At 40.6% G+C, this 18,828-nt stretch overlaps 1 protein-coding gene across 2 annotated transcripts in view; it reads right to left on the bottom strand.

The window, feature by feature from the left end:
- Window positions 1-18,828, bottom strand: part of PCSK5 (proprotein convertase subtilisin/kexin type 5) — a 258,936-nt gene that overhangs the window by 90,920 nt on the left and 149,188 nt on the right. For both annotated transcript variants that reach the window (XM_065655390.1, XM_065655391.1), the window contains exon 11: window positions 160-277. In XM_065655390.1, coding sequence (XP_065511462.1) covers window positions 160-277 — 118 coding nt within the window. The remainder of the gene's footprint in view (window positions 1-159; window positions 278-18,828) is intronic.

Here is an 18,828-nt window from a genome sequence, read left to right as displayed (position 1 = left end):
ATGCTTTACAGGGCAATGACCTGACAACTGTGAAGGTGACAGAGATCCCCAGTAGAGCTTTCAAAATGACACATTATACACAACGCAAGGTAGGGGTAAATTGTACCCAATTTCTTTCCATAAGTTTATGCCAGCAAGAGTTTTGGCAGCAGGTATTACTTGATTTGGCGATCTGTGTTCTCCACACACACGTGCTGTGGAGGGACCGTTGTCCACTTTTCTGCTTCTATCACCATTGCTTCAGCATCCATCAGTCCAAATCCATAGAGGTGGCTCACTGCAAGGTACAAACAAAATGGTTGCATGAAACCTTGTTTTTCATCATAGACTAATTTCAGAGAGTCATATCCTGACAGGAACTGCTTCTTTTCTACTTCTTCCTTGCTTTTGCACAAAGTTCAAAAATCTCCTTGCCGGAAACAATAATGACTATATCTAATTTGTTCACTAAATCTGTTAATGGCTTTATTACAAAAGAGGCAAACAACCAACATGAACAACACTGCCTTACCATGAGGAGTGTGGACCAGAACTGCACGATGCCAGGGAGTACAATTACCTCCAAGTGCCCTTTGTCCATGTGCTTTAATTCAGATCAGTCCTTTTATATGACATAAAGTTAAAAGTTGTAAAGAACCAGAGGAGGGTTATTTTTGTTACTCAAACACCAAACACATGCGTGCATGTAAATACTGAAGGTAACTGAGAATAAATTTAAGAAGGAACAGACTGTCTTTTGTAACTGCTGTATACTCTTAAGTTCCCTGAGTGTAAGCAGCATGCTGGTGCTCTCTTATTCCAGTATGATTGCCACTAGTCAGCCAACCAGGTAGATCCAACATCTCACTAAAGCTGTCTGCAAGACGAGGGTTAAAAGCAATGGCATTTGAAGGCCAGGGCCCTAAATAAAATCTGCTTCTCATGCAGAGTCTGTGTCAGAAAGGCTCCTACCTCTGCCTGCTTTGTAGATCTGCAGATGAAGGACAGATCTGCAGATGAAGTTACTCCTGGAAAAAGCTGTTAGCTTTGCTGCAGACCTCTGATACTACCTGCTGCATGCATTGCATACACAGTGCTACTAAGTATCCATGGCTGGAGATTTGCACTCTGTATTAACAGTTCATTCCTGGATGTCACATACTTTCTCATGTCTATCTGCCTTTCATGTCATGGGCAGTCAACAATGGTTCTCTTCCAAGAAATTCAATGCCTAGCAACTTAACTTTAATGCCTGAATGCCTTCTGCTCAAAGAAGCAGAAGGCTTTAAAGCATCATTTTTCTTATGATACAAAAAAAATCAAACTTTCAAATGCCCAACACCTGGACAACACCTAGACAAGGTGAAGTGTTTCCAACAGACTTGTGACAATTCTGTATCTTTCATGTTTTTGTAATTTTAAGAGTACTTAACTTGATGTAACTATTCCAAGAGTTCCAGCAGTTAGCAAGGTTAAAAGTTTCACTTACTGAATCAGCTGTGTGTTTTTAGTTGATATTCCAATCAAAACTGAAATTTGCAAATGGATTTTGATGAATTAGAAAGAGCTGCTAGCCATGTTGTTTTATTGTGACAAATCAGTGTTCTTGGTAAAGTTCTGGCAGGAGAAGGTAGAAAGAAAAAAGGTTCCAGAGGGAGGAGTTTAGTTCACAAATATTCATAAATCAGATTCACTTGCTACCATAGACAGTGCTACCAGAAAACCCCCAGAAAAACACAATGCTATTGTAATCAGTAATACGAGGCATGGTGTCTTTCCAACTGCACTTCGTAAACGGTTTGTGAAAGCAGCCTCCATTCATTGCCAAACCAGAATTCAAAAGACTCCATCCAAAAAAACCCCCCACCTTGTCAAATAACAGTTCAAAGCATAAAAATAAGCAGTGCTTAAGGATCCCATCTTCCAAATATGGCAGTATCTAATACTGTCTGAAACTGCCAACTGAAGAGGCTTCCTCGATGGAAAATACAGCAAGGCATAACAACTATGTAATGAACTGGTTTTCTTCTCAACTCATTCCCCTTCAGCCCAAAACTGAGATGCACATAGCATGGAAATGTTCATCCGGAGAGAACTAAACACAGTTCTTCTGCCAAATGAGCCAGGTATCAATTTTAGAAATGAAACACAATAACTAAAATACAAGAAAATAATTAAATTCAGCTCTCCTTCAGACTTCTCAATTCTCCTTAATGTATTCCACAAACAAATGGACAGGGAAAAAGTCCTATTTTTTCATGTGGGTGGAGGCAGCTAGAAAAAGGGCAAGGATAGCTTAGATCAGAGGTGTCAAACTCATTTCCACCGAATATAATTTTAGGACTTAGTAACTACTCCTACATTTATAAAGTCCTAAAATTACATTTGGCCCTTTGAAGGCAACTGCGAAGCTGATGTGGCCCCTGGTGAAAATGTGTTTAACACCCCTGGTTTAGATGGAAAAACTTTGTATGGTAAAGATGGTTCCTGTGATGGAAACCTCCCTGGTCATAGGTGTCATTTTGCAAAAACTACATCTGCTGATGCAAGTATATTTATCTGCGAAGTAATTTTTCTGTTCTTACACTGCATGCATTGCTCCAATATTTAAAATTTTAATTAATAATAATTGTCTGCTCTGATGAACAGTGGGAGGAAAAAGCGTGTGGACTTACATGGTCTGTAACTGTACACAGTTACTCTGTACATTTGAACAGTGAGTGGTTAAATTTTCATGAATGGAAAAATCTTTTGAGATAACCCATGGAAAATGCATTTTTAATTTCTGACAGGTAGCAACCTGCATTGGGTTAGGTGCCCAGCTGTAAGATACTGTGTGTTCAACCCAACTGCTGAGCTCAAAAAAGAGCCAAATTTCTCTTCAACTCACCTTTTCTCACCCAGAAGTAAGAGCAGATGAGCACCTAACACTGCCACCACGAAGTAGTGACCTTCTGATGGAAAAAATGGCTTTGAAGTCACCTCACCCTAGACATTTTTATCCCTAATATGCACATTAAATATACAAATAGAATCTAGAGAGTGAAGTTTTTATCTTTCCTACCCTAGAAATTACTTGGAAGATAGAATTGTGTTCATTTTTTATCCATGAGAAAAAATTACCACCCAAGGTTATGTGGTTGTGTTAAGTGTCCATGATTTGATGCTTAAACTCTCTTGCATAAGAGTACAGGTGGGAGTGAGAAGCCTGCTGGTTTTTTTTCTACAGCTGAAACAGAGGTACATTTTTCCCTTGAAAGGCCTTCCAACTGAAATAAAAACTTCCTGACAGTCAGGGGTGCTCCTAAATCTTTCCATGTGGGAAGTTTCCAGGCAGCTGACATTTGGCTATCTGCAACGTTTGCACTTCAAAGCGCTTGATCCAGTGGGTTGGTTAGCAGCCGCAGGTACCAGCAGAGGCCCATAATTTTCAAAGACTAAATAACAGCAATTTAGGAAAGAATCACAGAGTTAACAAGAGTAGTTGGTGTCTTATAGAAGAAAGCAGATTTTGTTTCCTGCTGCCTCCAAATTGTGCCCCTTCATCTGTGTGTATGCTAGTACTGCTGTGAACTCTATGCCAGTGTGTCTCCCCCAGAGGTTAAAAATTACCTCTATGGTCCACATGGGCCATAAATGTCTTCTAGGAACCATCTGGAACTGCCACTGATTTGTACGTGAATGGTACCGTGAATGGTACCGAGCTGTTAACCCAGACAGAAAAACAAGGTTTGAAAGGACCTGGTGATTGCAGAGTGAGATAAGCTGACTGCAAGTGCAAAATGCCCCAGGGCCTTGCACATACCCATTGCTGCTGGGCTCGGTTGTTGCTGGGAATCATTGAGCATGTCAGAGGCTGGATGGGGCTGTTTTGTAAGAAGATATTTGCCTTTCAGAGACAGAATAGGAATGTGAGGTTTGTGCAATGTAAGCTAGTAACTAAAGAGCAGAGTGTTGCTCTAGTTGAGTTGAAGGGCTGAAAACTATGATGTCCTTGGGATCACAGTATCCATGGGCAGAACTGTACTTGCATCCTCTCTCTACTCATTCAGCAATGCAAACTGATCCACTCCTATTTCTGCAAAATCACAGTCATACACAGAGCTTTAGAGATGCAGGACAAGTTTCAGAGAAAAACTAGCCTCCTGCAACTCAAAGTAAATATTGAGTTTTAGCTGATCTCTTTAGTCTTCTTATCATTTAAGAAAATAACATTTCTCTGGGCTAATATCCATTTATTTACCCCTGGAGCAATTCCTCTATTACCGTACCATGAAATCTAGGCCTGCTCAGCTGCTGGATAGACTTACCCAGCTTTTTCATAATCCCTTTGTTTTTGTCTGAAACTGCTATTGAAAATCCAACAACATTCTCATTTATATACAAAGACTATGTATAGCTACCCCCAAATCTAAAGGCAGCATGTATATCCCACTTGCCTAAGTGAAGCATGAATGGATGATGTTGATAAATCATAACACGGAATCATGCAGACTCCAGGAAAACTGGGCCCAGACACTGAAAATCCTGCATTTCCAGTGACTCAGTGCAGCTCAGCTTGATTTGCTAGGCTACAGTTTCATTGCCAGCCATCGAGATGTCTCATTAGTAGCTTAGATGCTAAGCTTCCCTTGCCATTTTGCTCATCTGACAAAAACCATTGAAGAATATTTTCTTCCTACTATATTTTTGGCCTTTAATTTTCTATATTGTGAATGCGGCATTGGAAATATAAACGTTTTGTACACACATATCAAACATTAAATCAGAAGGAGAGAAATGGTAATAACTTCAGTTTGTCAAATGAGGAATATGCAGCTTTCCTAAACTAGATTCAGAGATTTCATGTGTAAATTTTTATGAGCTGTTCATTTATGCTACTTTAGGATCTTGATCCAGTCTCACGCAAAATGAAACTGTGTCCAGTTCTGGGCTCCTCAGTTTAAGAAGAACAAGGAATTACTGGAGGGAGTCCTGTGGAGAGCTACAAAGATGATGAGGGGTCTGGAGCATCTTTCTTGTCAGTAAAGACTGAGAGAGCTGGGTCTGTTCTGCTTGGAGAGGATAGGGCTGAGAGGGGATCTCATCGATGTTTATAAATATCTCAAGAGTGGGTGGCAAGAGGATGGGAGCAGACTCCTTTCAGTGGGGCCCAATGATAGGATACAGGGCAATGGGCACAGACTGAAACACAGGAGGTGCCATCTGAATATGAGGAGAAACTTCTTTACCTTGAGGGTGCCAGAGCACTGGAACAGGCTGCCCAGAGAGGTTGTGGAGTCTCCTTCTCTGGAGATATTCAAAACCCACCTGGACACATTCCTGTGCAATCTGCTCTAGGTGAACCTGCTTTAGCAGGTGGGTTGAACTAGATGATCTCCAGAGGTCCCTTCCAACCCCAGCCATTCTGTGATTCTGCGATTCTGTGAAATAGGAATCTAAAATGCCCCTTATATTGTGGTTTTCTTAAATGTTGCTTAGCAAGACTAGAAGATGTGAGACTCTTGAGTTACTATCATCCTATAAACGCTTCAAACCAAACTGTACTAATATTTCTTTTATATTAGACATTTTATTTGCTGTAATTTTATATTACTTCAAGTTTCTGTCATTCACTTAGTATACAAAAATGCTTTGACCAAGAAAGACAATTGTCTAAAGAAAATTAAGGGACAAAAAAGGAGAAATGCTATGATGACACATGGCTCAAACTATTTTAATTTTGTTTTGTCATATCCTAAATAAGAGAACAGTGATGCTGAATGAGAATTCATCTTGTTTGATCCATATTGCCATTTCATGCCAACCTACGACCAGTAATCTGTGATAACTAGATGTGATTTCTGAAACACATAACTACTTTATAAGTCAATAAAACAGCTATGCAAGAACATCCTTTTTTATTCTTGCTTTTAAGCCAAACTCCTTCATACTTTTTAGATTAAGCACATTATTTGTATTTTTATATTTTACACAGAACCAACCCCTCAAATTTTCTACTTAAGGACAAAGCAAACAGCAAACTCAGTCCTCCCTCCCCACAGAATTCCTTTAAAGCCAGGTATCTTTAAAGGCTCAGCAAGGAAAGTAGAAGACAGAGTTCTTACTCTTACCATCACACCAGAAAAGGATTTGAAGGACAGAAAGTTGCCGAATAGATTTGTATTAAAAGTGGCAACTACAAAGACACGCAATGAGAAACTCAAGAGCTTCTACATTGTAAAATCAGAGAAGCACAGAATGGTTTGGGTTGGAAGGAACCTTTAAAGATCATCTACTTCCAACGACCCTGTCATGGGCAGGGTTATCTTACTATATCAGGTTGCTCAAAGCCCTGTCCAGCCTGACCTTGAACACTTCCAATGACGAAGCATCCGCAACTTCTCTGGGCAACCTGTTCCAGTTGTCTCACTGCTTTCATCATAAAAAATTTCTTTGTTATGTCCTATCTAAATCTACCCTCTTTCCATTTAAAACTGTTGCTCCTTGTCTTGACACTACAGGCCTTGATAAAAAGTCTCTCTCCATCTTTCTTATAAGCCCCCTTTATATAGGGAAAGGTGCAATAAGGTCTCCCTGGAACCTTTTCTTCTTCAAGCTGAACAGCTCCAACTCTTTCAGCCTTTATTCATAAGAGGGTTGTTCCAGCCCTCTGACCATTTTTGTGGTCAGAAAGGTGCTAAAGAATACTTAAAAAATTGCTTTTATTGAGCTTCCAGTTGCGTTTATGTCAATTTCTGATTTTTGTATTAGTACAAATAATTTCTTCAAAAATACACTAACCGTGGATTTACCCGATAACAGGTTTGACAAAAAAGATCAGCCCTCTGGATTTTACATTTTTTCTATGTGCCAAAAAGCTCCTATTTGTTCATAAGATAAAATATATATTGCCCAGGAACAGCAGTGGGACAGCTAGTAGAAGTTAAACCTCCAATAGCCAGTGTACCTTTGTGAATAGTTTCCGTATGCAACTCTGACACTGCATCACCTGCCATGAGACTTTGCAGCGACTTAAAAAATAGCCCTAAAGTACACCATCTTAAAACATTAAGGAATTAAATCCAAGATCACATCTGCATTCACATCCTGGCAGTAATTATCTACTTCAGGAATTTTTAAAACACATATGGTTATTAAGCATAGACATCGGCTGACAAAAAGGACCAAGACTGAAATATACTTCTGGGGCATCAGAGTTGGACTCTACTAGTAGTGACAGCAAGTACCGCCCCCAACATGAGTGTTAGCAGCCTCTGGCCAGAGGTCAGTTGTCTTGGGATTCAGCCACCCTGCAGTCCACGGTCAGCAGTGAGCACCCATCTGTAGCCAGCATGGCCATTCCGAGGTCACCCCTGCCCTCAACGAGGCATGAATCAGTTCCTAATTTACTTCTCCAAGCTTGTTTAGGTATGAGTAGACCAGGTTAATGCAGTCCTCAGAGCGCATGGTATCTACTGTGCCATGCATATGGGAACATATTCCCCAGAGTCAGAGGGAATACCAGTGAGCCTTGCTGAAAACTTCAGCAGGGCAACCAGCAAGACTGGTTTGCTTCTCTGCCTCTGAGGGACCAGGGTTGCAACAGAAACAGAAAACCTGACTACTGTTGGCTGGTGATTGTTAAGACAGACAAGCTGCTGCTTCTCTGCAGCGGCATTTGGCTGCAAATCATAAAGCCTCTACTGAAGACATTCATTTATATCACTTGAAATGAGCCAGCTTATGTGAATGGAATAAATCTGAGGAGTATGTGCGTTTAGAAGAGAGAAAAAAGTTTGCCGAAATGAAGTTGGCCAAGGAGCATCTACAGTAACAGAAGCTATACATTTTCAACTAGTGACAGTCTTTTTATGCTGGATTTTTTTCCCCCAAAAGCACAAAGATTCCTTGAAAAACATGGTAGCTTGCAAATTTTCTTTAAACAAAAAAAGCTATTTTGTGACAGCACCATGGAACACCTTTTAAGAATATGTACTCATTTTCTCTATTAGGAGCAAATTTATGCTCAGAGGTACATTTAGGATTCCCCGATAACTCAAAAGCAGCCAAGTGTCATTTCACCATATCAAACAACAAAAACACCTTTGGGTAAGAGCTTCTATGCTAGGCTTCATCTCAGAACAGATGATGACAGATGAGTCAAAGGCAATGTAAGTGGAAATGCAGACAGATTGTTAGCAGGAGACACAAAGAGAGCATTTTTGTGCTGTCAGGTGTATTAGACACATGGTGCAGAGCAGCCTTCTTCTTCTGTCTTGCACAGTGGCTGTGTTTGCTCAGAAGTGTCGGTGTTCCAGAGGGATATTTACACTCAAACTAATTCCTGAGTAAGCAGGGGGCTGCAGTAGATTTTGGCAGAGGAAGGATATACACAAATAAGCAGAAAGCCATAACAAAGTGTTTTGTGAATTGTTTAAGCATAATGAAGGTGATTTTTAGAACTAAAACTACACCAACAACACCACAAAACAGAGAAATTACTACTTAACTAAGCAGTCGTCACACTACCCCTGCACAGATATACAGTAGATTCTAATCAGTAACCTGAAGCACAAAGAAGTTAAACAGTAAGCCAAGTCTATGTAGGTAGCTGCACCAGTAATGCCGGTAATAGACTTTGTGGATGAATTTCTGCATCTGCTGACTTAAAAGCAGCCCTTCAATAGCTGATTTTACTGGAGAGAAAAAGTGATGCAGTTATAAACAACTTAAGGTATCTAGCTGATCTGAGTTGTCCTATGGAGGTCCTTATCTTTCCCTATTATTACTCTACATCCTGCCAGGATTCTCTAAGTGCTTAAAATACTGTATGGTGTGATCTGCTTCCTAACTGCCCTGAATCTTTGTTCTACTAAAGTGGACACACTCTGATAATAAAACAACTACCAGTTTTTTAATTACTGACATTCAGTAAAGCAATGCAAGAGCAATGAAGAGCGTTGATGTTCTCAAAGGTAAGTGCTTGTTGTTTTATAAAAAAGAGCTACTCCATGCGCAAGATGCTCACCATTGCCATGGCCATATACAAGTATGGCTAGATATTTGCTTAGAACATTCTCACATGTGTAATGTTTTGATAACTAGTATATAAAGAGGTCATGCAATTGCATACCACTTTTAAGGACTTCTATTTTAAAATGCAGTCTTCACTGTCTATAGTTAAAGCTGTGGAAAATTCTGTCAGTTTATCACTCACTTTTAAAATTCATTGATCCTGGTTCTTCTTTCTTAATACTGCAAGATGGAAATCTACATTTCACATTAAGTCTTAGACTCTTAGATTACGAGTCCATAGGGGAAGACATATATCTCTCCCCTTCTTCCCTGCCCCTCAGTCCTTTGCAGAAGTTTGCTAAAGGTCTGAGTTAGGCTTGTTAAAAGAAAGTAATGTCAAAGGTTATCATTCCCATAGTGTGCATCCTGCTAGTGCTGTCAGTCCACTTGGCAATGTTTGGAGTACTAGGAGCTGCAGAGCATAGTAATTGCACATAGCTTTCTACCCAGGACGGACAGACAACAAATCTGTCAGTTGTTGAGCAGAGGCACTATCTTTTTAAATTCTTTGTCTGCTATTCTCATTATGGTTTGGTGACCATTCTGAGTGCTATTATAATAGAAATTTAAATCCTAATTTTGCTTTTTGCCTGCTGTTACTCCTGCTTTGGAGCTATTTAATTTACATTTTAAAACACATGTAAATTTGACTCACAATATATGACCCCAGCAAAGCAACCAGCTGTAACACAAAATGTCAATCTACTTCTCTTTGTGTATCCCAGTACAGGCTTGAAGTTTCTGCTTAGGCTCTGCTTCACATTCACAGCTCCCTTCCTTGCTTTTCAGAAGCAGCAGGGAACAGAGTGCTGCAGAGCCAACAAGTAATGAGAAGCTTTGATAATGAAGAGTTTGAGACTAGGAGAAATAATGACACCTCCCTGGCTTCTCTGAGAATTCCCTCTCCTCCCTCGTACATCTCCATCTCTAGAATTATACAGATATATTCCTGATCTTACATGTCTTTCAACTGTAAGCAACATTGTGTGGATCTCAATCTGCGCTAGGAGAAAAAAAATCCAATAACTATGATCTAGGCTGCAGAATTCAGTATGTTTTCCAGCTACGGTCCTCAAATCCCGAAGAGATTTTAGGCCTTGCTCAAGGCTAGCAGAGTTCAGATACCTGACAATTTGTTTGGGTTTAACATTGAAAAATTCCTAATGCAATTTTAATATTACATTTAAAAAACCCTTTATTTATGGCTGTGAGCTGAATTCTTGCATGTAGGAAGGAAACGAGCCATCTAGAAAGGTTGCAGTACCATACAATCAAAAGACAATCACTTTAAACTTCCTGCTAAAAAATGCATGTTTTAACACCATGTTTCATCAGCTATCTTAATTCTTGCAATATTTTCCCTAGCTACAGCAATGCCTTCTGTATGATGCAATGATAAAGATTATGGTATTGAACCTGTGACTCCTGCGATATTTAAATGTGGTTTGAGATTCCTGAGGACACAGTCCTCTTCCTGTCATACATGCTCTGTCAGTGCTGGGACAGACACTTCCACCCACTGTTAGACTAGCTACTAATTGTAGCTGTTTTTCTTCTTTCCTGGTGCTAAACTAAACATTGCTCTGACTTCAAACAACTTCCAAGCAGAAGGCAGAAACTGTTCAGATTCATCTAACCAGTTCAGCTAGTGTAAGACTAATGCCTACCTATGTGAGTAGCAACATCTCTCTCAGACTTCACACCCACAAATCTGTTGAAGACTTGGTCGTGTATGCATTGCTAGATTGTCTTTTGCAAAAACACATTTGCTTTACCAGAACTCTTCCTGTGAGCTGCCTACTTAAAATCACAGAATCATGTAGGTTGGAAAAGACCCTTAAGATCACCAAGTCCAACCGTAAACCTGTCATTGCCAAGTCCACCTCTAAACCATGTCCCTAAGTGTCACATCTACATGTCTTTTAAACACTTTCAGGGATGGTCACCCAACCACTTCCCTGGGCAGCCTGTTCCACTGTTTGACAACCCTTTCCATGAAGAAATTTTTCCTAATATCCAATCTCAAGCTCCCCTAGTGCAACTTGAGGTCATTTCCTCTCATCCCAACACTTATTGCGTGGGAGAAGAGACCAACACCCTCCATGCTACAACCTCCTCTCAGGTAGTTGTTGAGAGCAATAAGGTCTCCCCACAGCCATCTTTTTCTGGAGGTTAAAGAGCCCCAGTTCCCTCTGCTGGTCCTCATAAGACTTGTGCTCCAGACCCTTCACCAGCTTCTCTGCCCTTCTTTGGACAAGCTCCAGCACCTCAACATCTTTTGTGTAGTGAGTGGCCCAAAACTGAACACAGGATTTGAGGTGGGGCCTCATCAGTTCTGAGTACAGGGGGATGATCACTGCCCTGGTCCTGCTGGCCACACTATTCCTCATACAAGCCAGGATGCTGTTGGCCTTTTTGGCCACCTGGGCACACTGCTGGCTCATGTTCAGCCACCTGTTGACCAATACCCCCAGGTCCTTTTCTGCCAGGCAGCTTTCCAGCCACTCTTCCCCAAGCCTGTAGCATTGCCTGGGGTTGTTGTGACCCCAGGACAGGATCCAGCACTTGGCCTTGTTAAACCTCATACAGCTGGCCTCAGCCCATGGATCCAGCTGGTTCAGATCCCTCTGTATGGCCTTCCTACCCTTCAGCGGATCAACACTCCGACACAATTTGGTGTCATCTGCAAACACACTGAGGGTGCGCTCAATCTCCTCATGCAGATCACTGAGAAGGAGACTAAACAGAACTGGCCCCAATACTGAGCCCTGGAGAACACCAACTGTGACCGATCAACAACCAGACTTGACTCCATTCACCACAACTCTTTGGGCGCGGCCACCCAGTCAGGTTTTTAGTCATTGCAGATACACCCATCCAAGCCATCAGTTGCCAGCTTTTCCAAGAGAACGCTGTGGGAAACAGTGTAAAAGACTTTAGTAAAGTCTAAGTAGACAAAATCCACAGCCTTTCCCTCATCCACTAAGTGGGTCACCTAGGCATAGAAGGAGATCAAGTTGGTCAAGCAGGACCTGCCTTTCATAAACCCATGGTGACTGGACCTGATTGGTTGGTTTTCCTGTATATGCTGCATGATGACACTCAAGATGTTCTGCTCCATAACCCTCCTCAGCACTGAGATCTGACTGATAGGCCCATAGTTTCCCAGATACTCCTTCTGGCCCTTCTTGTAGATTGGCATCACATTTGCCAACTTCCAGTCAACTGGTACCCCCTCAGTTAGCCAGGACTCCTGATAAATAATTGAAAGTGGCTTGGTGAGCACCTCTGTCAGGTCTCTCAGTACCCTTGGATGGATCCCATCTGGCCCCATATATTTGTGTGTGTCCAAGTGGTGTAGCAGGTCACTAACCATTTCCCATTGGATTATCAGGGCTTCATTTTGCTCCCTGTCCTTGTCGTCTGGCCCAGGGGGCTGGGTACCTGGAGCACAACTGGTCTTACTATTAAAGGCTGAGGCAAAGAAGGCATTTAGTACCTCAGCCCTTTTCCTCATCCTTTATTACTATGATTCCCCTCGCATCCAATAAAGGAATAAGATTCTCCTTAGCCCTTCTTTTGTTGTTAATGTATTTACAGAAACATTTTTTGAGGCCCTTTACTGCAGTATCCAAATTAAGTTCTAGTCAGGCTTGAGTCCTTCTAATTTTCTCCCTGTATAACCTCACAACATCCTTGTAGTCCTCCTGAGTGCCTGTCCCTTCTTCCAAAGGTTATAAACTCTCCTTTTTTTTTTTTTTTCCCTGTGTTCCAGCCAAAGTTCTCTATTCAGCCAGACCGGTCTTCTTCCCTGCCAACTTGTCTTTCAGCACACAGGGACAGCCTGCTCCTGCATCTTTAAGATTTCCTTCTTGAATAATGTCCAGTCTTCCTGGACTCCTTTGCCCTTCAGAGATTCCTCCCAAGGGACTTGGCCAACCAGTCTCCTGAACAGGTCAAACTCTGCCCTTCAGAAGTCCAAGGTAGCAGTTCTGCTGACTACTGTCCTTAGTTCTCTGAGAAGAGAGGACTCGATCGTTTCATGATCTCTGTGCCCAAGACAGCCTTCAACCATCACATTGCCCACAAGTCCTTATGGCGAACAACAGGTCCAGTGGGGCACCTTCCCTAGTAGGCTTACTGACCAGCTGTGTCAGGAAATTATCTTCCACACACTCCAGAAGCCTTCTAGACTGCTTCCTCTCTGCTGTGTTGTATTTCCAGCAGACATCTGGTACGTTGAAGTCTCCCATGAGAACAAGGGCTAGTGATCATGAGATTTCTCCCAGCTTCTTACAGCATATTTCATCTGCCTCTTCATCTTAGTTGAGTGGTCCATAACAGACTCCTACCAGGATGTCTGCCTTGTTGGCCTTTCCCTGATTCTTACCCATGAACACTTGACCCTTTCATCAACATCATCAAGCTCGAGACAGTCAAAACACTACCTAATATACATGGCTCCCCCACCTCCTCTCCTTCCTTGCCTATCCCTTCTGAAGAGCTTATAGCCATCCATTGCAGCACTCCAGTTGTATCAGTCATTCCACCATGTTTCCATGATGGCAACTATATCATAGTTTTCTTGCTGCACAGTGGCTTCCAGCTCCTCCTGTTTGTTGCCCATGCTGCGTGCGTTGGTACAGGTGCACTTCAGTTGGGCTATTGATCCCTCCACCTTTTTGAGGGAAGAAGCCCTAATTCCTATGTGACTGTTATCAGGTTCTTCTGTGGTTTCTAATACACCAACAACCCTTGCGTCTTTGCTGTTGCATGGATCTCCATCCACTGCCTCTACAGAGATGGCCAGGCTGCTGTGTGCATTAGTACAGGGACATTTCAAATGTGCCCTAGTGTACTCAGCACATTGTAAATCAGACCAGAGGATGTCAATAACCACATTGTCCCTCAAACACTGGCATGCCATCCCCATGCTTATCTCTAATGAGCCTGGTTTTATCTCTTTCTCCCTTCAAATTGAGCTTAAAGCTCTTTCAATGAGCCCTGCTAACTGCTGCTCAAAGATCCTTTTCCTTTTTTGAGACAGGTGTCACCATCTGTCACCAGCAGGCGTGATGTCATGTGACCAACTGATGATCAAAAAACTCAAAATTTTGCTGGTGACACCAGCCCCAGAGCCACTTATTTGCCTGCTGGGTCTTCCTGTTTCCTCCCTCATCATTCTTTGCAACTGAAAGGATAGAGAACACTGCTTGTGCTCCTGATCCCTTAGCCATTTGTCTAATTTGGCCCTGAAGTCTCTTTTGATTGCCCTTGGACTTCTTATTGCAACTTCATCACTGACTACATGATGTATTTTCCACGACATTAAAATCGTGTATCTTGATGTCTGGTAAATATTACTCCAGACATCAGATTCTTCTGATGATGTTTTCATTGCACTAGTGGTGTAGAGAGCAAAACTACTGAGATGAAGCCTTTTTCAAGGACTAATGCATTTGGACAGAAAATCTGGTTTAAGGGTTTCTCTGGGTGGTATAGAGCTGCAGAAACAGCTAAGTGTCATGGCTTAGCAATGAAGCCATTGGCCTGCTGAGAAGAGCAGGTGGCCAGAGGACACGGTGCTTAGGGGTACTCCCGGTGAGGAAACAGTGTCTCAAGCCAACACAGCCCTGGGAGAGTCAGAGAGATAAGTCACAAGTGAGATAGCCTGCATTTGCCCATGTTTGTCAACAAGTTCAACAAGAAACTTACCAACAGCATTCTAAATTGTCTTCCTGAAAGTATCAGTTAATCTTTCAAGCACGAAAAGCATTAGCCTAGCTTGCATAGGATATAGTCTTCCTCACTCCTACAAAGACCAACGCAGCTTCATGTGTTTGGCATCAGATTGCCAGCTACTCAAAACTGGGATCTTACAGCAGCCAAACTCAAAGCCCATGTTTCACTTTTTCCATGCACCACGTGTATGAGTGTCAGGGGTGAGTAAAGAGCTGATATTGGCTACTAACAGCGTGTGAATATACCAGCTAGCACCTGTAAGACTGGAAGGTCTTTTGATAAAGGCATAGCTTTGATTAGTTGACATACCCATTCACAAGTGCTTGCTATTTTTCATAAGTCTTATGCCAGCTTCTTACAATGAATTAAAAATATAGTTTTAAAGTTATTGAAAACATGCAGCAGGGTGTTTATGAATATTCTGTCTTCTGTGAAATGTATACATTATTGTGAAGATTTTCTTGCTGGTCTCTGAATTTCTGCCTTACAGTAATTTAAATCTGGCAAATCTAAGTCTCCTATCTAGGAGCATAAACAGGCTTGTCTCTTTCTCACTCCCAGACTGGTAATGCTCTGCTCAAACAAAGAATAATCACCAATTTTATTAAATACTCTAATTAAGCAGTTATATTAAAAGGCTGTAAAATATTAAGTGACCAATTCCCTCCAGTGGTCACTCTCCAGTGGAAGCAGCAGATACTTTGGCTAACCTAAAGGGATGTGACATAAATCTAGCAGTCTGTTACTCCTTGGCAAATGAGATGACTCTCAGTTTCCATAGGGAGAATATCTCTGCTGGGCCTAGGAATGGTGTTAAAATGAAAAAAGTGGATAGAATTTTGATTTCCTTTAATCTTTCAGTAACATTTTATTTCACTGTACTGAACTGCTATAATCTGCACTTTAGAGCCAGAAAGGGTGAGGAATGTTCTCTAAAAATCTCCCTGCAAATCAATAGTATTCCTTCACTGCAAATGGTCTGTTTCTCCAGAGACAGTATTTTACAGTATTTGGAGGTTTATTTACAGATAAAGAATGGTTCAGCTGATTTTATCATTGTTCTTAAAACTGCAGTTTCTTTCTGTATCTTTCAACCTACAGACAAGTCAGCATTAACACAGCATTCCCTTTTTATGAATGCAGTTGTACGCTCTGTTGTTGACCTAACAACTGACAAAACAAGGAGCCTTTTCAAACCAATCTGCCATAGCAAAAACACATCTACAGTTTTGATATCTTCACAAAAACTGATGTTCTCTAGTATTTTTCCTTATAATCAGGTAATTAACTGTTTTAATTATAAACAAACCTTCTGATTTTGAAGCAAAATTGAGCATAACATATCTTTTCGTGTAGCGACAAATTATATCAAATTATATCAATTGGAGAATATCCCAAAATGAGTATTCAAGTCTTTATTTTTGAGACTATCAGGTAGTAAGTTCCTGAGGAAAGATACATGCTGGCTGACAGCAAAACAATAATAAAAAATTATCATGAAAAAATTCTTGCCAATTCCTGACTTAATTATATTGACATGCATTTAACAAATGCTGTCTACTTGCCAGAAAACTAAACAAATAATGAGCACTGCTTTAGCAAATCACTAGCTGGCTCAAATGATTTTCATGAATTAATCTTTCTTTTTATGAATGTAAGACAGGAAAAAAAAGGAGATCTTGCAACCAGTAATGACAGCTGTGAGCTCTTTCTGTGTGTTCTGCAATGGCAAAACACTGCCAGAGACTATAGTGAGGGACAGGGTTGACATGCAGCCCAGCAAAACAGTCCCCTGAAAAGGCATGCTGACCCACTTTCAACTACCAACTCTTGCTGACCCTTTGTTGAGTGAGAGGTTCTTCCAAGTTTTTGTTGTTTTCACCCTTTCAGTTCTCATTTCTAAAGGAGTAAGCTTGTCTCTCTCTTTCTCTTCATTTATTTCTTTCTTCCCCAGTATGCATGGAATAAAGGCAGATTGTTTCTTGTCACTCTCATTGCTTTAGTTCATTTAAAAAAAGGTCTTTCACCCTTTCCTTTGTTAAGAACATGCTGTGGAAGAAATATGGATCTGGCCATCAGCAGAATCATAATACAATTCCTTAAGGAACTCAGTCTGATCAGAGTAATTCATCTATGAAAAACCATACTTTAATTGTTACTCTTGGCAACAGTGAAGGATAATAATGTAATACTATACTAAATATTGCCACGTGCAATATTAAAAAAACTTTTCCAGTCTTGCCAGCAGTGGTGTGCAAACCCCCTTTTGAATTCAGGTTTGGATGTTGTGATTTAATCTAAATCTTTTGCTTCTCCTTCTTCCAAAACCAACAGAGGTTTAAAGAGGGCTGCATTTTTATTGGAACCATTTGCTCAGCCTAAGTTGCCAAAATAATTTAGTTAAAACTAGTGCTTTTATTTGGGTTAAGGCTGATTCCTGAGCTCCACAGAGGTCAAGGCACACAGTTTGTCTTCCGCTTTTTCAATGCCACCATGGAGTCTACAGCAGAGCTCTGCCAGCTCAAGTTGTATTTCCTGAATCTCAGTCTCCCAGCTGAGCTTAAGATTTTGCACAAGTGGAGGAGATACATTTTTTCAGCCCTTTTACTCACTATTTATCTGCTACAATGCATAGAAAAATGTCTGGTTCCAAGGACTCAGAATAAGGAGGCTCCGGTGGTGTAACAGTGCAAATCCTGCTGCCAATGCTGCTACTGCTGGTGTGTTAGTGTGACCTCTCCTCTGATAATGAGTGACAGCTGCTGTGAAATGCCTCACAGGGTGTTTGCCTGTCTTGGACAACAAGTGGGAAAACATAAAAATATAGAATTTTGGAAGTGAGTTATGGAAAAAAAATGCTCTACTTTATGCTACTTGAAAAGCATTGTTTGAATTTCAGATAGCTCCAACAAAATGATAATACAGTCACAATCTCCTGCCAACACTTCTTAAATCCTAGGAAATGTTTCACAGTAACAAATACTGTAATGTTACTGCTATTAAGGAAGTATCTGTTTCTCACTATGTATGTGTTTTTGTGTGTGCGCATGCACTTGTAAACCCTCACGTGATGAGGGAGTTTGAGTCAAATACACTTTTCTAAATCTATCCTCTGTAGTTAGAGCCTGGTTTGAATCCAAAAATGAAAGTTTTTTAGGTTTAGTTTCTATTCCATTGCAGTAGAAATGTCATAGGTCAGAATGGTATATTAAAGAATTGCTATGGTAGCAGTGCCTTGATCTGAAATAGATTAAAGCTAGGCTTCAGTTTTAAAGCGAAACCAGGGTAAGGATTTGATGTTCTTGTATATTACATTCTTCTCTCAGGAGATTGTAGCACAAAACAATTCAAATCTCATCTTAAAAGAAGTACTGCAGACTTGAGTGGAATTCTCATGAAAAAAGAACCAGAAATAAGCTACTGTGTGGTTTTTTGGTTGTTTTTGTTTGTTTGTTTGTTTTTTTCAGATGCATTCCAAACTGAAAGCAATAAGATTTTAGTGAATGGGAATCAGAAGCCAATCTGTGTTGAAATACAATGTTGTATGGATTCAAAGTCCACTTTTAACCCATCCTGAAAATATATATCTTATTTGATAGCAGAAATGTTTACCTCTGCTTGCATTACAAAAGAGAAAAAAAAAAAAGATAAGATGGAGCTTCAATACAAAATTACAAGACTGTACAAAATTTTAGAAACCTACATGACATGGACAGTATGATTTCTGTCTCATTAAAAGTCCTGATAGCTCAAGATTTGATTTTATCCTAAATCTGACAGCAATCTTAAATATAAATAACGTAGGGTGAATCACACTAAATAGAAATTAGAAAATATTGTTTTGTCATTCTTAATTGAAATTGTCAACAGTTCTGAATGAAAGCATGATCTGAATCCAGAAACTGCTTCATCTTCTACTCTAGACTATTTTATCAAAATGCTAGCTATACAAGGAAAAACTAAAACCCACCAATTAACTTAGTTTTCTGCCAGCAGTGCATGAAATAGGACTGACAGGGACTAAGAAGATCTGGCCAATGCGTTTTGTAG

The sequence above is a fragment of the Caloenas nicobarica genome, chromosome Z, assembly GCF_036013445.1.
Source record: "Caloenas nicobarica isolate bCalNic1 chromosome Z, bCalNic1.hap1, whole genome shotgun sequence".
Classification (NCBI taxonomy): Eukaryota; Metazoa; Chordata; class Aves; order Columbiformes; family Columbidae; genus Caloenas; species Caloenas nicobarica.
The sequence above is the reverse complement of the archived record's forward strand: the minus strand, read 5'-3'. Positions and strand labels throughout refer to the sequence as shown.